General features: G+C 47.5%; 1 protein-coding gene across 1 annotated transcript; it reads right to left on the bottom strand.

The window, feature by feature from the left end:
* Nucleotides 1-1,963: 1,963 nt before the first annotated feature.
* GALC (galactosylceramidase) lies at nt 1,964-25,113 on the bottom strand. The gene is made up of 17 exons (XM_032950857.2): nt 24,694-25,113; nt 18,006-18,074; nt 17,155-17,218; nt 16,881-16,994; nt 16,317-16,456; nt 14,772-14,810; nt 14,034-14,161; nt 13,255-13,410; nt 12,757-12,881; nt 11,488-11,615; nt 10,222-10,311; nt 9,437-9,526; nt 8,793-8,937; nt 6,940-7,120; nt 6,612-6,775; nt 4,134-4,210; nt 1,964-3,102 (listed from the first exon to the last, which is right to left on the bottom strand). Exons 1-17 carry the CDS (start codon nt 24,841-24,843, stop codon nt 2,959-2,961), a joined length of 2,004 nt encoding a protein of 667 aa, XP_032806748.1. The 5' UTR covers nt 24,844-25,113; the 3' UTR covers nt 1,964-2,958.
* Nucleotides 25,114-25,392: the final 279 nt, after the last annotated feature.

Below are 25,392 nucleotides of genomic sequence, written 5' to 3'. Positions count from 1 at the left end.
AACGTATAGAGTCCTGGATTGTCATTTGGCAAACTTTATTTGCCCATTTTATTATAAAGAATAAATCTATGATCATTATTGATTATTGTCATCAGCGAGCGTGATGAGTTTAGTCACAGCAGTGAACACCCTTCAAGCATTGACAAGGGAAGTTTGCTCTATCGCGAGATTGGTCATGGGTTTTGATATTGGCCAAGTCTTGAGATATTGCAAAACAATTAAGCACGAGTGGATATAACCAGGACACGAGGTACAGCAAATATCGGCAAATCCTTTACTGTTGTTACCTCCGAAAACTTCCATTTACAACTGTGCCAATGCACGCAACTAAACCACAAGCGGTGTGTACAGTATGTTGAACTTCTTGCCCACCGTACATAGGCAATCGTGCTAATCTTTATTTCATCATTTTGATTCCAGTTCGCCTTTAGTAATTGCCCTAGTTTTACATACTTTACCCAGTTGTGTTTTCCAGTTGTCTATCATCTTCATTACATACCTACCGTGTAGATTTGTTTACGTGTTTGGCTATTTTAATGCATACAACATTAGTTCAGTGGCTTAGGCTGCACTTGGCCACTCAAGTGAATTTAATGAACGCAATCACATTGGTTTTTATGCATCTTCAGAATGCTTGCTGTGAGAAGAAGAGCTGGGATGGAGTGCTTTTGGTGAATTAACTTTGATTGCGAAAATCAGCAATGTTCATGGAGAACGTTTTCAATCATTGCAAATTACCTGCCACGGCGCATAATTTGGAAACATGGACTGTGACAGTGAACATGGAGCAGGGCTGAAAAGTCAACAAAGAAGCGTGGAGAGATCGATTCTGGGAATTACACCGACACACGAACAGGAACACACGGATCACGGAATTCGTGCAAATAGCAGACAATTTTGACGGAAGACAAGTCGTGAGCTTGGACAGAACACATCAATCGAGAGGGATGATGGCCAATTAATGAGACTGGTAACAATATCGGTTCAAACAAGGAACATGCCCAAGATGAGGACCGCAGAGATGACATGATGAGAACGGAGCTTGTTCAGGAGTGCGATGGATGGCGATGTTGTGTGGAGACGTTATCCATCAGTGGTGGACACGTGGCTAGTTGTGGTGCTGAATGGCACTGTGATACAAATTCAAATGTTACACAAGTCCGGCAGTGAATTGGCATGTCAGCTGGCGACACGGATGCCTGCTTGTAAGACTGTAACGATGCATCGATTGCTGAAAACAGATTTTTACGCTTACAATGGATGTAATGAACCGTGTGTGAAAATCAACGATTTAAGCAAATTATATTAAAATAAATGTTACATTTAGATTAATGGAGCAAACATCTGTAAATAGATTATGCAAATAGAAAAAACTGTACAAATGAGATGGTACGAATGAGACAACCAGTTAATACTGACCCGGAATGATGACAATTTACAGCAAATGGATGTGGGTGCTGCGGGTGAGGTAGTAGTGAATCTTGACATGCATGCTGGCTTGCATTTCCTCTTCTAAAATATAAACCATGGCTGCCTGTGCGATGCAGAATAAATCGCAAGGTTCCCTCTTCATCTGTTACTATTTGGCTTTGACCTTATCTTTCAGAACTGGATGTTACCTATGTACCTTTCGAAACCCAAATTACAGACCACACAGGACTCTTTTTTTGGATCCAAACTATAGAACACACTTCCTCATCTGATCAGGGAGTGAATCCAAAAATGTTTAACAATCACCTTCAAATGCATAATTTCTAAAATGTTTATTAACTGGTACAGGTTGTAGTTTTCTTTTATTTATAACCAGCTTCTAGTGTTAGACGTTTTCTTTATGAACCTTTACATTATGCGTATTTGTAGTTTGACATTTGTTTGGGATTAAATAAATTGAGTTCAGAGCCAGAAAATGTAAATTGTACACTGGCTGGGCTTAATGGTACAGGAAAGTAACAATGACAGAATGTGATAATTCATTTTACAATTTTATTCATATTGGCAAGGCAGGCAAAATAATTAAACATCAAAAACAATCTCACAACGTTACAAAATTTCCTTTCATAATTTGTGCAACTTAAAAGCAAAATTCACCATCCCTGAATCCACGACCATACCTTAAGACAGAACGGTTCGCGACATTCATGAAATATAATTCACCTGTGAAATATGTGACTGTACATAAAACTCACAAATATATATTAATCAACATCACCATTTATTAAAAAAACCCCACCAAAGTGAGGTGAATTTGTAAAAAAACGCCACTGAAAACAATAAAATCATTTACAGTTTTTAATGGAAGTAAAATGTTACTTTGTAATATAACTGACTTGCCAGGCAAGGGTTAGTGTTACCTTAGCTTGCTTATTATGCAGCCCATCAAGTACAATTTGGATGAAATGCCAGTTTGATTAAGTAGAGGAGCATAATTCAATTGATTTGTCCTTAAGCCTCGCTCGTCTTCCATAATCTGCATGTGTTGGTCGGTCTATCTCTGCCAGTGGCTTGAAAGCCATACATGCTGTTGTTCATTTGTGCTGTGAACCCTATTTTATGTAGAACATGGTACCACAAAAATTCCATGCAACATACAATGCATGTACGCATCCGCTTCATGAGAGTAAATGTAACATAACATTGCATTCCTGTGGATCACCCGTATCCTGAGCAATTTACAAAAGTGAGGTTATTTGCGAGTTACTTAAAAATTCTCCCCCATGTCGTACTTGTCAACATAACAGGATTCTCTGGTTAGACAACCATTTTCTATAAAGTCACGTAGGTAAAATAAAATAAAACAACTAAATTTAATTTTATTTTACCTATGTGACTTTACCGAAAAAAAACAAGAGTATGAATCCTTGCAGTCACGAAAGCTTCAAATCTAGAACCATTTTCTGATCTAAGACCAGCCCAGCATCACTGAACTAGCACGCTCTTCCTCCCTGGGAAAACACCGTATCAGTTGCTCTGCACATAAAAGTTGTCAAACTGTGCATTCTGGAATGTGTGCGTTCCAAATGCAACCCAGCCTCTTGTTGGCATAATAATCTTCTCCTGCGTCATCACCAGCTGATTTTCAACCACGGCCACCACGCTGTCACCCTGGCAAGAAACATTATCACCATCATCATAATTGAAGCCTTTTACCACGCTTCACATGCCGTTACATCTTGGAGTGCATGCAAAACGGTGTTAACGTGTGAAACAAATTACAGTAGATCGAACGCACAAGAACTCGAACAAATCGGTGTTCGACCGATATTTCCTAACATTTTTTGCCCCGGAAACCGAACGAAATTCGGAGGTCGAACGGCAATCGCGACATGAAAGAACCTGTACGGCTGAGACGCGTATGGCCAGCAGCGTGCATGACGCTTGCCCAAGGGGAGTCCCCTTCCAAACAATAACACCACCTCCTCCTCACCACCTTCCACTCAAGCCTTACTACATGCAAATTGAAGTTCAATGTTCATTTATTTAATTTATTCCATATATTTATTGTGCTTCTTGTTTTTTGTATGATTTTATGCATGTAATTACTGTAAACTTCGTGTAAAAATGCTTTATAATGAAACATTTCTTGTGTCTGGAACCAATTAATGTCATTTACAATAATTATTATGGGGAAAATTAATTCGGTGTTCGAACAAATCGGTGTTCGAATGGCTTTCTGGAACGAATCAAGTTCGATCTCCGGGGTACCACTGTACTATCGATCTACAAATACCACATTTTAAAAAACCTACAAATACAAGAACACAAAATAAACTAGTTATCTCTCCGTATCATCGAAAAATGAGTCATTGTGCACAGCTAATTTCAGAAAAGTCTCAACTCATCAATGCAGTGATACAGTGATGTGCACACACCACTCCTGACTGAAACCTAACATCGAAAAATGAAGAATGTAAAGAGAGAGGAAAAGGGGAAGTACACTGTACAGTTGTGAGAAATGCTTAAACCCGATTTCAAAATAACACATGGGAAACACATTGCATCCCCACTCCTAGGCGTACACAATATTTCTGTTTTAAAAACACCACACGCAACCACTTGGGTCAGTGCATACATCCCTGGAGGCGCGTACACTTTTTGGACATGTCCCCAGCGACAGACTCGGCTCCAGGCCTCACCTGCAGTGAGAGGGTCATCGTGTACCACGTCCAGGGCTTGGTAGGGGCTGTCCCTGACATAAACACGAACCTCCCAGCTGTGGGCAGGGAGAACATGCGGCAGTCGCAAACACAATTAGAGGCATTGGTGACACCACGGACCGTGCGCAGTCATCTGCACGAGTATCCCAGTGTATTCCTGGTCATAATCAGAATCTTTATTTATCCGATGAGCTATGAATCCCTTTTTCACAGATGTCCAATAAGGGCGGGTCAGCGAGTTACATCAGTAAACAATGCAAAAAAATATATAAAAGCAAGATAGAGAAACGGGAAGCAAGTCGCAAAAAATAAACATAAATTAAGCGTACAAATGTAGTGCCATCGCGGGATGTCACTGTGTAGTGTCGGCCCTAGAGAGGCACGGTGTGCGGTGTATTGACATCGCGGATACCACAGTGGTGTGAGTGTAGTACCGGCCCTAGAGGGGCCCGGTGAGCGCTGATTGATAGCGCTGGATGGCACCACGCTTGGCGTGCAGTGCCAGCCCCTACAGGACAGGGTGTGTGAGTGCCGGCCGTAGGATAAGGTTACTAAGGGCTGTTGGTCCCGGTCCGTAGTCGCTAGTTACATTTAATTAGTCTAGTTAGCCTGGTGGTCACCACCATGTTGTTATTCCGTTGAGGGGCCGTCCATAAATGACGTCACGCACCTCGGGGGGGGGGGGGGGGGGAGGGTCAGACATTTGTGACGATTTGTGACGAGGGGGGGGGGGGGTTTGAGAAATGTGACGTCACATCAAAATGCGCAACTTTAAATAAATATAGAATTGTTATAACACTAATTGTTATAACACTCCTACAACATCAGAGTGCAGCGCCACATTAAATACGCACTACAATGACAATAGTTTAAAGCGATTTGAAGCATGTTCTATTTTCAGAATGGAAATATGGTTTGGGGGGGGGGGGGAGAGCTTTGTGACGTCATATTTGAGGGGGGCTCTGACTTTTTGTGACGTCGTGTGACGAGGGGGTCAAAAATCGTCCGAAATCGCGTGACATCATTTATAGACGGCCCCTAAGGGGTCAGTCACCCCGTGTGTTGGAGTTAAATAAATCTGTTGCCTCCAAGTCTACGTCTGCGACTCAGCTGAACTCACTACACAAGTACAAATTGCACAGGTACAGTCACCATTGGCCATGATACATTCACCATGGGATAAGGGCCCAAGCTGTTGCCCACCTCTGTTATTCAGTGGCCTGAAATCAAATGTATCGCTCCGGATGACCACTGCAAAGTATGATCTTGAGTTTGGATTATAGTGTGCTGAGCTTTAGAGGTGCATTGCAAAATGTTGATACTCCTACTGATACTCCTGTTGTTATGGAGTGACTCATGCTGCCAGCTATGGCTGCAAAGTTTGGTAGTACATGTTATGTATATCGTTTATTGTTAAATTTGAATCAGTTCCTATGATCATTGTTACATTGTTTTATAGCTTTATTTTGGCGATTTCGAAAACGTTTTGGTTTAGCCATATTTGTTTGTTGTAGTAAAGAGTTAGACTAATAACTTTAATATAAATTGTCTTATGGTTGTTATTGTTTGACTTGCATCCCACTGGGATTTTTGCACACAGCGTTGATATACGGTGCTTTTTCTGGAAGACTTTGCTGTTTTTTCATGGATTTTTCTGTTTGCGCGTAGTCACTTTAAGATGTTTGTTGTTCATATTTTTGTTTGTTGCGGTTGCATCCGATTCAAGAGCCGCATGGCTCACAGGGCTATACCAAATAAATGAAACTGAACTCTCGCTGTCCTACCTAGCACTGGCAACACAAGCGGATTTCTATCGTTCCATCTCCACGGCTCCTTTAGAGCGCATTACTCTCCGTCATTAGTCTCAACCATTTACCATCAGCTGAGACATGTTCCAGTGTCAGAACCCAAATCTGAATATTCACAACTACCAATACTACGCAGAAAGGTAACAATCTCTAACCCAGGTTTTGCACGTAGAATTAGTGATGTACAGAAATTAAATGTTTTTGTTGTTGCCCGCAAGCATTGTGTGGGGCTGTTATCCTGTTCCTTCCCATTGCTGTTGGATCAGTGCACTCACCATTACGGTGTAATTCTTCACATTGAGCGTGACCTTGCTTCTTCGAAAATGATTGGAAAAGACCATTACAAAGTATCCACTAAAAAGAAAATTGGCGCCATATCCACTTTGACCTGCGACCTTGACAGCCTCACCATTTGCTACAGATCAATGTGCACACTAGATTACAAGTAAATCTAACCCTAACGGTCTTTTTTTTCCCCCTCACAAATATATCTTGAGGGCAAAATAACCCACAACTGTGGAGGGGGTGTTCACATGGTAGATTTTGCCCGTGCTCTCGGTAATGAAAGCCAACTCATTTGGAGATACAAAACAAAAGAAAAACTGAAAGCTTTGTTCCAAAAAACCCAGCACTGGGCTTGACGTGTCACCTAGGTCATTGGTGAGGGCGAATGTTCCATTTGCGAAAATCCAGAAGAAGACCCCCCGGGCGAACGGGATATCATTGCCGGCCTTGTTCACCCGCCCGGCGATAAAAACTCCTCCCTGCTCGGCATCCTCCATAAACACGTCACATGACACCAGCACATCGCTCCTGCACGCAGTCACACGCAGCGGCAACGTACACGATTAACGGCCGTCCATCCAAAGTGCAAGCGGAAATCGTTTTTGCCGAAACGCCGTTCCAAACTGAACATGAACAAACGAATAAATGAATAACCATGGCGATCGGCGGCGAGTGGGTTCTCACGCCCATACCAGTTGTGATTTCCGATGACCGTGATTGGCTGTTTGGCATCCTCGGCCCAGGTGATTGGTCGGGTGGTGATCACCTGACGCATCGTGAACACGTGCGGTCCCGGATCGGACAGGTTCCGGAACAGTTCAAAGACGCCCGTCTGGTCGGCGAAATTTGGCGCCTCGCTGAAAGGAGGAGTAGCTTGTAGGGTAAGGGGGGATTGTGGGAAAGCAGTAAAAATTAGGGGAAAAAAAACTTTTGTAAGCATTATGTTTTGTCTATTTCCCATAGAAGCTCCCAGAACAAAGAGCGAAATGTCAGGCATCGTGCCGAACAGCATGCAGTGGTAAAACATCGGAGAGCCGTGAAAACCTCTGCAGGAGCGTTTTGCTTTTTTAGTATTTGTGCAAAAAGACTTAAGTCAATGCAATCTTCGAAAAATATATTGAAAAAATTGAGTTGACAGAGTAATACAATGAAACACTGCAGTTTGTGAAGTAACAGTGTTCCAAATGTTTGCTGCGAATCTAATTCTGCAGGAAAACTGGATTCCCCATACAACCCTCAAGTACTTTCCGATGCAGGGGGTTGTTTTAAAAAAAAATATATACGTATTTTTTACCTCACCCGCTTAAATGAAATCGTGCTTGGGCTCACACTTGATAAACGGTAAAGATGCTTCCCTGCCTTGTTCCACTGAAGGAAAAGGTCTAGAGGAAGTCGAGCAAGAAAAGGTGAAGATGCAGCCCTTTTCCATCACTGCAGGCGAAAGGGCCTCTACGAGAAGCAATGACACGAACTCTCTCCTGGTGCCCTCTCGTCGTGGCCTGCTGACCTCAACATCGGCCTTCAAGCTGCTGAACGTGTCGCCATACGCGAGGGTAGAATAGTTCTAGAGAGCCTCTCCTCTGGAGGGTATTTTGCCCTACTCTGTCCCACCAGCCAGACAACTTGGAAGAGGTAAAAGTACCCACACTTTACCCCTCCACATGCGACTTGTCGATCGACTAACACTTGTTCACAAACATTTATTTTTAACCATGAGAAGTTTTTTCTTGGGTTAGATCACGTAAATATAATTATGTCGTTAAACCCACCACCACCTGACACAAACAATTAGTAAGGTTTGTCACGTAAACAAAACTTGCCAACTCGTTACTAGTTCAGCACACCGGTTTTTTTGGGTGCTTTTGTGGACAACAGCCATATCAGACATGAGTACAATCTAATCGGCATAATCATTGGCTCACTGCAGCTCAAAGACTCACTCCTACAATGCGTGTGGTGAAGTTTGGAGAAGTCCATGTGCTTGGCATTTGAAGGCCTGAAGACCAGAATTGGTGATAATGCTAACGATGTGTTCAGGGAGGCAGCTCCATATCCGGGCAGCAAAGTGTAGGGAGCTTCTACTCAGGGATCAATGTTCTGGAAACTGGGGGGGGGGGGGGGGGGGCGGGGGGGGGGGGCAAGGGCGTCGCTTGGCAGAGTTGTGCAGAATCGGGTGGCACGACGTTTCTCATATGGGGGTGGGAGCATGGCCTAAAGGTCTGCGGAGCAGTGGTTGGCGTACATTTGGTACAGGACTGTGATAACAGTCCTGTACACAACATTTACAAATCGAGTACGACGTTTTGTCCTTTATATTTCGACGCATTTATATTTAAGCAATCTAACCCAAAAAAAACCTCTATTATGGGTAATATTGGCCGCGACAGCCTACGGTGTAAAATTAGTTTTTTACTCTGCATTGCCAGCGGTGCACGTGATAAAGGGCCATTGCCCTAAACGATGCCGATTACACGTCTCGTCCTGTTCTGGGCAGCGTTTCAGCCGGAATGTGTCGAGGTTTTCGCCATTTCGTTTGTGAACTCACCGACGTCAAAGGAGTCATTGTAGAGAGACGGGAACGGCTGGGAGGCCGGGGGCCTGGGGTAGTTGCCGCGGTTGCCGGTGAGGAGCGTAGTGAACGTGTACACCTCGTCCACGTCCAGGCTCAGGGTGAAGCTGCCCTTGTCCACCTTGCGTCGCACGGGGGACGACACCAGAAAAAGTGCGGCTCTCGCTTCGGCCGAGCTTCTCTATGGCAGCGGCGCAGGGGGGCCACTCCGCCATCACGACAACTCGGTTCCCAAAGCGGGATCGACCACAGCGTTCTCGCCTGATGGGGCCAGGACGACGGGCGGTTCGGCAATGGAATATTGCATCCATATGTGTGGAGCTTAGATTGTGTTACCGCACCCTCGTATGCCTGAGTTTTCGCCAAGTAGGATACGGTTTCCTCCCAGATGCCACACTCTCAATAATGGGATTGGCCAAACATCTCAACACAGCAAGACCTCTCCTGAATGAGTCTTGAGTGAGGATAACGTGGATAAATGAATGGCATGGCTACCATGTTATTATTCTACACCGCACAGACATGGCGAAATGTGTGCTCGACAATGGAGGCTCGTGAATTAAACACATCCTGGCCTGGGACAGTCAACTCCCCAATCTAGGCCCGCGTGGGCGAGTTACCTTGATGGGCGAGAGGGGCTCGAAGAGCACGCTGGGCTTCCCCGTGAAGTAGAGGCGCGAGTGCCACACCTGCAGGCTCGCCACGTGGGCCTGCAAGAACCAGGTAAAGGCATCCACATCGGACAACGTGAATTGGAATCCACGCACGGTGGTGTGGGGTTAGGGTACGCACTTGCATGCGTTGAATTTTCCCTGCACCGCTTGTGCAGTGGCCAGCCGCCCAGGCGAATGAAACAGAAGTCGGTACTTGTCAGGGCGGACGTCTGAACTCGGTGGAAGGCAATTGAAGGTCTCTGCTGCTGTCCTGCTCTTGAAGTCGAGACCCATTGTAGTCAAATAAATAAGCATACAATAACGCTTCCTTCCCATGTCTATCCCTTCACGTGAATAAATGTAAGAATATTTTACGCAGCCTGTCAGCCACGCGGCTTACAGACGAGGCACACTGCCGAGTCTGGCACGGGGGCGCGCATCCGTGACCCAGCACTCCGGAATGCGGCAAGGGTCGGTGGATCACCAATTTCTTTGTTAAACTCCCACACCCACTGTGCCGTGAGGTGGTGGTCAGAAGATGGTTGTACGGCAAGGAGGTTTGTGAACCCCGCTTGTGCCGACTTCTTCAAGCGTCAACTCCTTGTGTAAGTGGTGAGTTTCCTCCCGTACACGAAACGCTCCTCTGAATATAAATCAGGCCAAACATCTCAAACGCGAGACCCCCTTGACAAAAGACTACTGAGGCCGGGCGGTCCTTTAGCTGATGAGACGACGGATGTGCGGCGACTCACGAAGGAGCCGGTGAGCCTGAAGGTCACGTTCTGCGGCGAGACGGTGAAGGGCGGCAGCGGCGGGCGGATGCACACCGAGTGGTTGTGTGTCTGTGAAAACAAAGCGATATTGACGCTCGCGTGAACTCAAGCCGCGGTACCGCAGATCCGACGCTAGGAACGATCTGGCTTCTCGTGATCTCGGAGACACTGGACCTGGCGACCTAACCGTGCGAGAGCTACACAAGGCAGGTGCGGTTACCTCCTCCATACCTGGGGAATTACACAGCCTAATTTGCGACTGCGGCGAGAAGTGCAATGCATCACTCGCAATGTATCGTATGGTATGGGTCTCTACGTGAGTCTAGAGGTCTCTATGTGAGTCTATGGGTCTCTATGCGAGTCTATGGGTCTCTATGTGACAATAGTTCTATATTAGTATATGCATCTCTGAGTTTATGGGTCTCTGCATGAGTCTATGTCTCTCTATGCGAGTCTCATCCATAAGTGGACCAGTAAGGAGATTATGCAATCCCCATCACTCACATCGCCCATCAATGCCCATTCACACACTGCGGTGAGAAGTGCAATGCAGCAAGAAATAGATACAGACTCGCATTATGGCAGTCGCAGATGCGATCTAATTACTTCTCCAAATTCATCATTCAGTTATAGACTCATTCACGGCCTTTTGATTGTCATATTAAAGTATAAGACAGTTCTGTATCAGTAAATTCGACTGGGCTGCGAGACGTGGCTGCATGGCTCAGGCAGCTAATGCCCTGTCAAACCACTGAGCTGGCATTGATGAAATCCTGGGCTGGAATCCAAGCAACCACCAGTGATTAAACCGGGTGATCCTATCAACTGCCGCTCAGCATAGGGGCTCATCCAACCGATGGCAGGAAGCTTGGGACTCAGATAAGACTGCATCACACCTTCACTACCCATCAGTCGCACGCGACAATTGCTTATCATGTAAAACCGGCAGGCATTTTAACTTTGGTTGCTTAAAATGAAATATGAAAAACAGCGCCTACAGATGAGGTGAAATTGTTTCTATGTTGAACTTCTTTCACATCGTACGTGGCCAACCGTGATAATTGGAGGTGTGGAGGAAGGACAACAAACTAATCACAAAGCAGTTCTAAAGAAATCAGTTTTCAATCTAGATAATTTAAAAGTGCACAGCTCCAGTGGATTCCTAATATTGTAAGGAAGAGCGTTCCAGATGGCCGCAGAAGCGTATCTGAACTTTGAAATAAGGGTCAGCAGGAGCAGGGATACCATGGTTTCTATGACGATGGTGAGGTTCCCGCTGCCGTCGGTGAGGGCCACGTAGGAGCCACCCGCCTTGAGGTGTCCGTCCGCTTGGAGGTAGTGCCAGCCTGGCCTCGTGAACTGGGTCGTGTGCGCTGGCACGGAGACACAGAGACGAGGGTCAGGCTCAGACGGTAGTGCAGCTTGGTAGGACCCACCGAGCTCAGCAGCTCTTTTACGAGGACGCCCACAGCCCAAGTTCGCCGGCAGTAGCGGCAGTTGCAGGACATTGCACGGAGGGAATGTGTGCAAACAACGGCAAAAAAAATCTCAATGATTTACACGAAATAGTCGCCCTATATCTGTTGTATGCTTTCGTAACTGAATTGTCATTTTTCTATGATCAATCTAAACATAATCAGCCCGAGCCGGGTTAGCTATAGGGGCTTTATTATCTTAACGGCGATTTATGTTTGTGTAATATTTTTCAATTTACCACGTGACACAATTGTTTTAGTTCTGATTTCCATTCTCTTCATTGCTGTACTTTATTGAATCTCTTTAGATTTTTTGTAATTTTGGTGACCCAGGTCACACTTGAAAAATGAGGCTCCTCTATCATGGTGGTCTCTTGAGTTCCCATCGCCTGGCTCAACAGAATCAACTTGGACAGGGAGACGGCACGGCTCACAAAATGAGAACATCGCCACTCGGCAGGCAACGATTTGACCGCCCCGACCCCAGCGATTTGATGAACTCACGTGATTGAGGATCATGATTCGGGTAAAATATTTATATTGTCTTGTTTTACCATATAATTGTATCGTTTCTTGTTTTTTTAGCCTCGTGTGTACAGTATTTGTTTGCTCCATATATTATTCATATATACAATCCACTGCTGGAACAGGGTCTAGACCCACGTCATTTCGGTCGTTTGACCATATTACACCACACTGGTCAGTATGGGGTTGGCGACGTCAGGGAGCACAATTATTAGATTGTTGCACCTCCCTCTGTCGCCCCGAGTTCGTACATAGTTCATGTAAATAATCAATCCTCAACACACGCGTGACTCGATGCAGGTATCGCAGAATCCATCGTTGCACGTATCGCAGAATCCATCGTTGCGTGCACGCTTACAGCGCCGCTCCACCTTTGTTGCTGCTGCTGCGCCACCATTGCCGGAGTGGAACGATGCACGCATTTTGTGCCCGAGTGGCTGATGTCTTGCGTTTGAGTTGAACGTGGAGATGATTTGCCCTCCCTCCCCGTACCCCTCTGCCATGCTCCAGTTACCCGAGATCCATATGGGGCCATCGACGCTGTAGAAGCCACTCCAGGGCTCCTCGGCCGTCATGAGTCCGTCCCTCCCGAATGGAAGTGACCCGTAGTAACTCGCTACCAGGTTCCACGAGATGGTTCTGCAAGCGTTCACAAAGACAAAATACCCCCGCGTAGCCTTTAACAGACTGTCGGGGCAAGTGCTATTAACGAGCACCTATTAAGGTCAGCACAGCATACGATGGGGTGGGCGGCCTGTACCATGCCTGGCCACCTTTGTTTCCCCAGTGCTGATATGTATACACCACCGCACCAGGTACAATTTTTTAGGCCGAGTCTCACCTCCGGGATGCCCAAAACCGGTTGAGATATTCGTCACCGATGTTGTACCATGAGTGGGAACCGACCTCGGGTCCGCCGGGTTTCTATCAGTGCACTAGCCGCTGTGCCACTGCTCCCACCCCCCCCCCCCCCCCCGAATGATGCCCACACCCCCTTCCCCCGTGCCCTCACGAGGTCATGTTGCCATTGACGTAGTTCTGGTTGAGGATGCGAGCCCAGCAGCCGGCGCCCGTCTCGTCGTTGAACGTGCTGAAGTCCTCCGAGGACCAGAGCACCTTGCCCGTACGCACGGCATCCACCGTGCTCTTGGTGCCGGGGTAGTGGGCGCTGTGCGATGGGAGAGGTGAGGGGTGAGGGGCGGTGGTGAGGGACACCACACCGGGAATGTGATCAGCCGCATGTGCATGTCATCGCCATCATCGTCGTCGTCATCATCATCATGCCTAGTGTGGCTGTATAGGCTAACCGGAGGGACTTTATGAGTACTTCAATGAGTAGTAGTAGTGTACCTGGCACCTGTGCACGGGCTGATTTAATCGCTCCATCTCCTCAGTGGGCAACCTCTTGAATGCATTCTATCCCTCAGCTGCCACGCCGTCATTACTACTGACCACGGGTCATCATCCTCGATAATCGATCATTAACAATAACGAAGTAATTGGAAGTTCCCAAACCCACTTTCTTTCGTTACCAGTTACAACGACTTCATTAACCTTCGTGTATTCTTTAACCCACGTGCTCCTCTTTCTGTGTCTCAATTTTAATTCCAAGTACGCGTCTCTCTCTACTATGCGTCTTTGCGGCGCCCGTCACTTTTTCTTTAATTTTCCCCGTCACTGCGTAGCGTTCCCGATGCACGAGAGGCATGCCTGCCAGCGCTCCGGATGGACCGAATCGTCGTGAAGACCAGCAGCTGCCACCGCTGCCATGCCACGTGGATGACGATTTACCCGATGACGCTGATGGCCTCTGCCAGCTCCGAGTCATGCAGGATGTCACTCGCGATTTCCCATTTGTTGTCGGCCGCGATGATCTTGACCCAGCCCAGGCCGACCTTGTCCAGGGTCTGCCTCAGCACCTGGCCATGCAAGTACGCACACACAACAGAGACAAAGATCCCTGTGCAACCTCTACAAATCTATGGGCAATGTGCTGTTAGCAAGCACCTACTGAGGCCGGCACGGCGCACGTACGAGGTGGTTGTGTGGCCAACACTGCACCCAGCTGCCTCTGTCTCCAAAGGGCTGATGTTTACACACTGCACCAGGCGCCAATTTAAGGATAATGAAGTAGACCTCGAGGAGGCCAAATGAACGGGATAGATAATCACCACCGATATTAGCTGTAAGCGGAATTGAACTCAGGTCACCAGGATGGACTTTTCATAGCTAGGGACATCATATAAATAATAGCTATAAACTTTGAATTTTACCAGGCAAGACCCACTGAGCTATATAGGTCTGTTACAGAAGTGACCTTGTACCCAACTTGACAGCCACTCATTTTACCAAAAATATTTTTGTAAATTCTGTGGTAACATCTCTATGAGTGGCAACTGGTGGCAATTTGATATTATTATTATCATCATCACTATCATTGCTATCATCTTCATTGTTAAAGTTTTCATTTGATTCTGAAAATCTCTAGCGTTAAACACACATTAAAGTAAATTTTAAACAAATACATACCTTTATGTAATTGATGTCGTATTTCCTCTCATTCCAGATCTGTAAAAACATGGCAGCAGTCACGGCACAATTCACCAACTCGTAGACTAAAATCGGTCCCAATCTTCATGGCACGTGAACCGGAACATGCGTGTATCATTATAGTTATTCCCGTATACGCTAATTATACAAACATACAATGCTACCTGGAAGGGCCTCCCCCAGCCGTCAGTGCTGTCAACTCCCTGCCACTGTTCAATGAAGCTCCAGAACCTTTTCTCCTGTCTATAACGGTCTCTTTTAGTCACGCAAATATATAGATGTAATATATATATATAAAAACCCTCGCTATGCGCCAGTTTTGGATTAGCGAGTTTCACATTTACGCGAGTAACTAAATGTATACCAATTCGCTATTCGCGATCTGCCGGACTCCAGTATTCGCGGGTGTGCGTAGCGCCAGACCACCGACATCAGGGAGGTGCACGCAGAATGCTCCAACATGCGAAGCTGTCTGCGAAGATGAGACACGACCCCATGGCTGCCCGTTTAGGCCTCAAGTCTCGCAGCAATCCCGCTCTAAACTCGCTATTGTGCGCATTTACTTCATAGGTTCTTACAGTCGACTCGTTTATACGTTTTGGTGTAAACGACTGTGAGGTCCATTAGAAAGAACGCGAATGCAATCGGGCAAAGTGTTGCGGCTATTGCTACTGAGGGTGCTAAAATGATGACAACTTGTGATTGCGTTGTTATCAAACACCCTGCACCTCCCGAGGGGTCATCCTCCTGAATTCCTCACTATCACCACCACATCCGTCGTTGTTAAATCATTATCAAAGGTAATTAAAAACACGCATTATTATTTATTACTTATTTATTGTAGTCATTGTGATTAAGCATTTACCATTTCTCCCCTATGTTCACTCGTACAAGGAACGTAACCCCATTTCTCCCATTGGAGCAAGGTTTCTGCATTCGTGAATTCTGCATTTGCAAGTGTTTTCAAGAACGCAACCCTTGCGGATAGAGAGGCTTTATTTTATTAACGCAATTGTTGAGCACAGACCCACAAGGCCCAAAACGTCTAGCAGGCACCATCAATTAGCACTTTCGAAGTTATTATTAGTATGTGTAATATACATGCAAGCTTCATTTTTCTGCGATGCACATATCCCACTGTTCATCAGTACGACATATTAATGCTCTACAGATGCAAATTGTATTGTATGCTAAGCTAATGAAACAAGAACATTCCTTTTCTCAATCCACTGCTGGATGAAGGCCTCCCCACGCTGTGCCGGTCATGAGGATCATTTGACCGTACTTCACCACAATGGCCAGTGCAGGCTGGTAAAACCGGGGCCCCATAGATGAGGAGGCATATAAGTACAGTGCAACGAGCTTTTTGCCGCACTGCCCTGCGTTGTGAATGGTGGTCGCACATCGAAGCGCTACCCAGGCTTCATCCTGCTTAGACGTGACAGCACAGAAGTACATGACAACAACACAAATGGATTTCGTGGCACCACTGCCCTCTGCTGCCTGTGCTGCTACAGTACTCACCCCGACGTAATCGATGTCCAGGCCATGGTACTGCTTGGCACCCAGGACCCAGGAAACCACGTACCCGGCCGTCACCTCCGGGTACTTGTACGGGAATTTGAATTCGCCGCCGACCCACGCTGGAAATGCCCATGGCAAGCCTGCGACACACCGCGGGAATCTAACTCAGGTCGGCAAGTTCATAGCGCCAAACCGCTCAACCTTACACTTGAGTCAAACCGATTTCCGATGCAAATGAGCATCGAGGTGTCACTCATCTCGTCATTACAGCCCCAAGCCAGCGGTGGTGATTCTGTGCCTCGGACAACCACGGTTAACTTCTCCACGAAGTGGTTCCCATTTGATCAATCCCGGAGAGATGATAGGCTGGGGTCAACCACCAGCCAGGATTTGACCTCGCAAGCTTTCCGATGGCGAGCCGCTCACTCTAGCGCTGGGCCACAGTGGCCGCCTTGAACGACGAGGGTTTAGACGCGGGTGTTATCGGCGGGGCAATCTCCCCAGGGTCCAACTCTCACAATCGGGGTTTGTTTTTATTGCTTTATATTACTGAGAGTGCCTCACCCACGAGCGTGATGTTGGGGTTGCGCTTCTTGGCCTCCTTCATGAGCCACCACTCATAGCCGCGGAAGTAGTTCTCGTCTCCCAGGTCCCGCATGTGCGACGGCTCCGTGCCATCTGGAGCATGAAAGGAGCACAGCACAGCACGTCGCGCGGGGATGCGTCGCATGCCGCTCGCGAGTTACAGGTGGCGGCAGCTGGTGAATCTAAACTGCGGCTATATTGATAAAAGTGATGATGGTGATGATGACGATGCGTTATGGCTGCACAGTCATACCTGTGGTCTGTGCGTCGCCTCCAATCTCCACTTTTAGGATGTGTAGAGAGGCGCCAAAGTTGGGCTTTGGGGAAAAAAAGAAGTTGAGCCATGGTTATAAAAAAAACTAAATCAAATATGTAAGCTGGTGCCGCAAATACCAGCATACTGCACGTTGGCATATCCCCCCCAAGGGCGGAATAAGCACGTGTTTGGCAAAATTATCGACAACTATGCCACTGATTAACACAAAATCGGTCAAACATCTACTTTTTACTATTTTACCAGGTAAGGCCCTATGCGCTATATAGCATTTTTTCTGACGCGACCTGGCCACAAATGATCGCTCAACGAAGTGGATAATCCCGTGGACATTTATAGCAGCAAATTACTCTAAACACACATTTCTAAATGTGGAGGGAAAAACCGGAGGACCCGGAGAAAAATCCGCGCGACCACGGGGGGAGAGAGAGACACGCAAACTCCAAATATAGAGGGATCAGGGTCTGGATCGAACCCACGACCTCCTGTATACCAAGCAAGGTAGTTAACATCTCACCACCGTAGAACACGATCGAAGCAGAGTTGACGCCGCCCAAAAACCATCCCGTATTCCTGACGCTCGAGCATTCGCAGATTCCCAGTGTCACTGTGGTCTGCTTGGTTTATTTTCGTCATAGTCTAGGCGCTGACGACATGTGCAGTGTTACCCGAATCTTAATCTGCGGAGTAATTATCTTAGTCTAGTCGACTAAAGCAGTCAAACATTCGATCCACGGCGCTCCAATCTCAACGTAGGATCCTCCTGACTAAAAGGTCTTGAGACTCGGCGAGGCTTTCCTGGATAAATGAAGGGCATGATGTGCAGCTACCTTGAAGAGGTAGTCCAGAATGGCACTGCGATGTGGCTCGGGGTAGTTCACGAGAAGCCGGGACGTAGCCTACGCAAGCACACGTCACACACACACACGAGCACACATCATAAACACACGAGCACACATCACATGCACGAGCACACGTCAAACACATACACACAAGCACATGTTACACACATAACTGTTTGTAGTCATGCAGATCGGGGGTGGCCAAACCGTGGCCGACTCTGCTGAGTGTCGAAACCGGGCCAGGGTTTGCTTGCATGCAGGGGCGGAGCCAGGATTTTGATTTTGGGGGGCCCAATGGGCGCCACAAATGTATAAAACAAATTTTATTGGATTTGAATGCGGAGTTTATTAATAGGTCGGAGCCGCTGATGTGGCTAATAAGTTCGATAAGTTCGAAAGGCTGCCGCTCAAGCAGCCTGCAGGGCAGCACAAGGTGGCAGCCTGCAGGGCAGCACAAGGTGGCAGCCTGCAGGGCAGCACAAGGTGGCAGCCTGCAGGGCAGTACAAGGTGGCAGCCTGCAGCATTTTGCAGCAGCCGGATATCCGGTTATCCCGATTACCGACTTTCCCAAAATTTCAGGGGGGGCTGAGCGCCCCCCAGCCCCCCCTATGGCTCCACCCCTGCTTGTATGGGATGAAGAAAAAAAATACATTTACAGGTATTTTATTTAGACGGAAAGACAAATACGGGATGGAGGCGTATTGTCTTTATTATTTATTGTTCATATTAAATAATCTGTTTCATTGTAGGTGCAACTAAAACTAACGTTGGTTAACGAGACCTCCAACATTCTACAACCCGAAGTTGTGTTGGTGTTAAATAAACGTGTTGCCTCCAAGAGTACGTCTGCGACTCAGTTCAACTCGCTACACTTGCATTCATAACTGCCCTAGATCTGAAATGTTCCGCACAGAGCAGAATAAGAAATGAAACTAATCCATTGCTGTGGAACTAAAGGAACACTGCTCGAATGTTCCTCCAAACTGCCAAAGAGGCCCGAGTTCGTACATGATCGGACGAAACGGGAGCATTAACTTTTAGAATCTTTCATCTTGCATCTTATGAAATGCTCTACACGTACGGCCCTTTTATCATTCGACTGCTGGATGATGGCCTCCCCCAATCCACGTGGGACGGAGGGGTTATTTTGACCATACGTCATCAAGCTGGTCAGCGTGGCTTGGTGAAGGTGGGGAACATAGACACAGAAGCACGACAATGGGTGTTGCTGCTGCGCCACCCTTGGCTGCCCATACCGCAGCCCCGCAGCAGCCGAGAGTGCCTGTCCTATGCGGAGAGGTCACCCATTCAAACACAATGCAGACTGAAAACATGCTTAAGCTTGCGAGATCTAACAAAGATAGGTAGCAATCCGGGCAATCTGGTCAGGATGCTACCTACATTAACATTGCCATACTCGGCCACGGGACACAAACCTTTCCGAAATCTCTCACATTATTCCCTTCTGGGTTTACGACTGAGAATTCACAATTACATAACCGAGCAAAACGCCAGGGCTTAATTTCATTCGGGTCGGAAAATTGTTCTGCACCAGGCACACCGCATCCTGGATATCTCTCACTACGGCAGTGGCTCTTGGTCACAGCAGCAGGAAGACAGCAACACGAAGCTCGTGTTGAACGTCCTCAAGCGGTCGGTGTCCATTTGACCGACACTGCGTGATGATCACTCCGAGTCGGCGCATGTTTTACTTCCTAATTTAGGGGGCGGTGCCGCCGTGGGTTTAATAATGGTTAGCACACTGGACTTGCAATCCAGAAGATGCCAGTTCGACTCCATCTCCTGGCCCGGTGATTGAAGCGATGGTGCAAGTTTCCTGGGTCACCACGGTGGCGAGATGTTAACTACCTCGCTTGGTGTACAGGAGGTTGTGGGTTCGATCCCCACCCCGATGCCTGTATATTTTGAGTTTGCATGCCTCTCCCCGTGGTCGTGTGGATTTTTCTCTGGGTTCTGCGGTTTTTCCCTCCACATTCAGAAACACGCTTTTTCAGTATTTGACTACCACATGAGAATCACTTCGTCGAGCTATCAGTATTGGCCAGGTTGCTTTTGAAAAAGAGATGTACAGCTTAGTGGGCTTTACCTGGTAACATAAAACGTAGTTTCGTTCAAAATTTAGTTTATGATATCACCCACCCTGCATCTGTCCACCCAGCAGTATGAAAGGGTACTGCACAATAAAGTATTAAAGCTTTCGTGACTGCATACAATAACTCATTGTTTTTTTCGGTAAAGTCACGTATGTAGAAATACAATAAAATTATATTAAAACAAAAAACAATCACGACGTTTCGATCACAACGCAAGCGATCTTCATCAGGTGTCAAGAACAAATTACGGAGGTAAATACAACAAAAAGATGAGAGACGAGAATTCAACAAACCTGAAAAAACATTATGTGAAGCACATCCAGTCAGGCCAACAACACAGTTAGACACTTCCTGGCGGACCACAAATTTCAGAAGAATGTTAAATTTCGTGTTCAACCTTTGGATTGCACATACCAGCATAGATAGAATGAAAAATACGAGGTACACGGTCAGTAGAAATACATATACAAGGGTACTGCACAGTTAGGTAATCAGCCTGTCGTGTGTGGTGGTGATTGGGCTAAACTGTGGGTACTGTGGCCAGTGTTGAAGAGTAGGTCAAAGTACCCTCTGGAGGAGAGGCTCTCTAGAACTAATTCTAGCGGAGGCCCTTCCGCCAGGCCAGTGGCGGATATTAATTTCAGTGTTGTACCTTTCCCTTTACACCCCTCTGCGGACCTGTCTCTTGGCCTACTCCAGTCTACCGGAGACCCGGAACATGCCGAGTGAGAAATGAATCCCCGAGCAGCACGCTGCGCCTTATTGAGCTGCGGTGTTATGAATCCGCATCAATCATGGGGAGCAGTTCCTTCACAATCGATGCTAGAAATGCAGTAAGCTGTAAACATCGCTGTTGGCCCATGATTACTTTAATTTGACAGGGGGTCCACTAATCCAAGCAGCACGTCCACAGGTAAATTTATCACTTTCTGTACAAGGCAAAGGTACTGCCCTGCAACTGCGCACTCATGCAACTGCTGGTAGAAGGGGCTGCACTTTAGGGAGTGCCATGGTATTTGGCCTACACTTCCACACTGGGAGCACCCACACGTTACCCCACCGCACGTAATCTGCCGATCGACTGTGGTGTACCCATTCATGCTGCTGGGTGGACAGAGGTGGGGTGGGATGTAAGAAAGTCACTCCGCTGTTTCAACCGCCGCGCCGGAAGATCGATCGGGCGGCAATCCCAGTGTGTCGACGGACATCCGGATAACTCACCGTGAACAAAGTTGCGTCTTAAAACAACCTCTTTAAAAAAACAAATCGGCTCTTCATCTTGGAGCTAGCTACACACACCTAGGCTGTGTGTGGTTGCATAAGAGTTACCGCGTGCTCTGTGTGCCAGCATTGTCAAGATGTCACCGTGGCCAAAAGCCTTTGATTGCTACCCAACGCTGTCTACCCTATGCCAGATCTCGCAGCTGCGGCGAAAGTGGTGCGTGACCACGAGCAACGCTTGTCCTGCCAGAGTTGGGCAGGCAGGGCGCGCTAGACAACTTTTCACAGCCGCCACTGTGCGCCCGAGGATTTGGGCAAAAAAACGTGTGTAGTACAGACGGCGTGTTTGAGCCAAGCACGGAAAACCCGACTGTCATTTCTATGGTGCAGTGGTTGGTGGCCGGAGTGAGAGAAAGGGCTGTGGCCATTCCTTTCCCAGAGCTTAAATTGGTTTATTCTTGGCACTCGTGATCATGGTACTTTTTTCAATTCATCAAATTAAATTTGCTTTCCTGCTCAAATGAGCACAGAGGTGGTGCGCATCTCCCGTTTACAGCTCCGAGCGAGTGGTGGAGATTCCTAATTCCTATGGCGGGGGTGAGTCTATCCAAATGACAACCACTGTGACTTGCCTATTACCGTAAGTGGTGTTCGATGTATCGACCCCAGTGGGATGATCAGCTAAGTCAACTCAGAAAGAGCATTTAAACTTGCAACCTTCCGCACGCACGTAGCCTGCTCTACCGCCGAGCCACCTCAATATCGAATTTTAAGAGTTGTGTTGGGAAACGTGGGGCAGCTTTGGTAGTAAGTTCATATCTGCAAGAGCAGTTTGTTTGAAAGGTTTGGTTCACAATTATTTATTTGACCAGGCAAGACCCATTGAGCTATATAGCTCTTTTTCAGAAGCAACCTGGCCACAAATGATATCTCAACGAAGTGGCTATCACGTGGGAATTTATTACAGCCAAATACTCGAAACGCATGTTTCTAAATGTGGAGGGAAAAACCGGAGGACCCGGAGAAAAATTCACGTGACCACGGGGAGAACATGCAAACTAAATATACAGCCGTCAGGAGTCGAGATCGAACCCATGACCTCCTGTATACCAGGCAAGGTAGTTAAAAGACACGGAGTACGCCAGATTGAACTCAAGACATACCTATGCACGACATTCAAATTTTATGTGTAGCAATACGCATGGCAATTTTACTGCACAGCTTGAGTTCGCGTGATGAAATAAACTGCTGCCGTTGTCATGCAATCCTTGGGGTCTGTGAGGGGGCGTTCGGTAAAGTGTAGCCGGGTATCATCATTTTGGAATAAGTCGTTTCATAAACACTCATTCGCAAACTTTCTTGTTTTGAAAATTCCATAGTTTTAGCTGTTGTGTTTTTTTTTACTGCGAGATTGGAGGCATTATTTACTTACAAATGTTTAAAGTCACATGGCAGTTCATGTACACTTCGTTGAGCTATCATTTGTGGCCAGGTCGCTTCTGAAACAGAGCTACATAGCTCAGTGGACCTTACCTGGTAAAATAAAAATAGTTTATAGTTTGTGTATCCCAAAAGTTATCATTATAAAATACTGTGCAGTGTTTACCTACATTTTTCGTTACATCAGTATAATCAGACAGCAAAGCATTTTAACCCAAAGAAAATACATTTCACTCACCAAGTCACAACTGGATAGTAAATCAGTCAATAACCCATCAATACATTTTCTGGAGCGCATCATCTTTCGTATGGCTTATGTACAGCATTTATTAGATTTGCTTGTAAGTGATTTAGCCATTCAATTTCCTTGTATTAGAGTTTAACTGCAGATGCACCCACCCAACCATCCACCCACCGACTCACTCACCAACCCACCCGCCCACTCACCAACCCATCCACCCACTCAGCAACCCACCCACCCACTCAGCAACCCACCCACCCACTCAGCAACCCAACCACCCACTCACCAACCCACCCACCGCCTTCACATGTCCTCTACATTTGGGGCATTGGCACGTTGTGCTCCATATTTTGGAGTTTGTATCCACAGTCACACAGGAAAACACCCTTTGGTATCTGCAGCACTGGTACAACAGGTGATGTCATTCCAGCGTGACTTTGGTAAAACTATTTTCAACGAGTACACAACGAAACAAAAAAACGAATACAACAGCAGGGCTGGCAAGTTCCGTTTTTGTTGAGTCCAGCTTTTTCAGCAAAGGTGCGATGGCCTGCATTCAGACCTGCACACACACACACAACGGGTCTGATCCCTGTGCATTAGTCTGGCTAAATAAGCATTAAGTTGGAACTGCCATATATATACCGACTAACCCCTCAGGCCACACTGAACAAATATATTGGTCACTTTGCTGATGAGACCCAGTAGGTCGAATCTGGTCTAGGGATTGCTTGCTGAAACAAACGCTGAGGTAATATTGGTCTGAAAAGCCAATTATACTCATTAACTAACATGGTTTTATTGTATTTACTTGTGTGTGGAGACAGAACCGAGTTCTGCTAATATAAGATTTACCAATATCCCACAGCAACACGTAACGAGTTTCTAGCAATCATAGGTCACAATCCCCAAGTCCAACACTGCGAGGAAGAGGGTTTGGCTGGCATTTCGTCATGGGGAATTTAACTCACTCTAGAAACAAGCATCGAATCGAACACAATGTAGTCACATAGAGGGAGAAAACTTGAACACCGACAAAAACAGACGCGGCTGATCACAGGTAAGGGGTGTAAACATATCTAGGTGAGCCCAGGTGAGGCGCGTGCACCACAGCGGTGGGAGGGAGGCGAGCCACGTGGGAGCGAGGCAGCTGACTCGGCCAGCCCACGCGCACCACGTGACGCGGACGCCACGGCACGCGCTCACCTGACCGGGTGTGAGCGATACAAACAAGCAACAACAACCACCCCAATTTTGACTTACAACTTTCGTGACTGCGGGAATTCATATTCACGCAGATAGAAAATAGAAATACAATTGTGTATTTTCTAAAAAATAAAAGCAACAACAAAAAAACCCCGCGATGTTTCGATCGCAACACAAGCGATCTTCATCCGGAAGAAGAGCGCTTTGCCGAAAGAAACAAGAATAACAACAATAACCCCCTTTCCGGATTCTCAAACGCCACTCGCCTCCAACTTCACCCCCTCGCCAACAGAAACCCTCGCCAACACCACCGCCGTAGTGGTGCTCCCCATCCTCCACCCGCCCACGAGGAGGGGATCTGTGTGGTTAACTCCACAGGTAAAACAGATGGGGTCAGAGCGGGCAAAGGAGACCCCGACATCTCTCTCTCACACACACACACAAAGGTCTCACCCCGCCGCCACTCAGACCTCCGATGCCGTCGAATCGGCGGCCGAGTCCCTCGGAGTCCCCGAGCCTCACGGAGCCGCCGCGGCTCGGGCCCGGCTCCAACACCAACAGCAGCGCAGCCAGGCAAGCCGCCGCGGTAGGAGAGCCTGCCATGCCCACACTGGCCCGGCTCGCCCTTGCCCCTGGTGCCACTGCCTGGGAGGAGTTCCGAGTGGCGGTGGGCGGGCAGCCGCTTTGGGGACGTCGAGATCGGTTATCCTTTACGTGCAGCGGTGCGATTGCATGTATTTGCCACGAAGGAGTGCCACCGTCTGAAACGTCGCCTGTTTATGTTTCCCTTGCAAGGCCACAACACCTGGGGGAGTGCTCTTTAAGTTTCCTGATGATGCTCCTCATTGATGGCAAACGAGGCAGGCATGGGGGGGGCGGGAACAAAGTTGGCTGAAGCCACGCCCCCTTCACTCCCAAGACTCCGCCCACTGGTCACGAGGCTCCACCCACTGGTCCTCATCAAAGGAAAAGTCTCGGGAGGAGGGGGCGGGACTCTGCAGAAGGGGGCGGGGATCTACAAGAGTGGGCGGAGTTTGCATATGAGAGGGCGGGGTTATGCAGGAGGAGGCGGAGTCTATTGGAGGGGGCGGAGTCGCCACTGTGGGGGGGGAAGGCGGAGCCTCGGGAGCTGGGGGGGGGGGTCCCCTTGCC

The sequence above is a fragment of the Petromyzon marinus genome, chromosome 9 (genome assembly GCF_048934315.1).
Source record: "Petromyzon marinus isolate PM22_M1 ecotype Great Lakes invasive population chromosome 9, UKy_Petmar_22M1.pri1.0, whole genome shotgun sequence".
NCBI lineage: Eukaryota > Metazoa > Chordata > Hyperoartia > Petromyzontiformes > Petromyzontidae > Petromyzon > Petromyzon marinus.
Note: the sequence above shows the minus strand (reverse complement) of the source record. Positions and strands in the feature narration are given on the sequence as shown.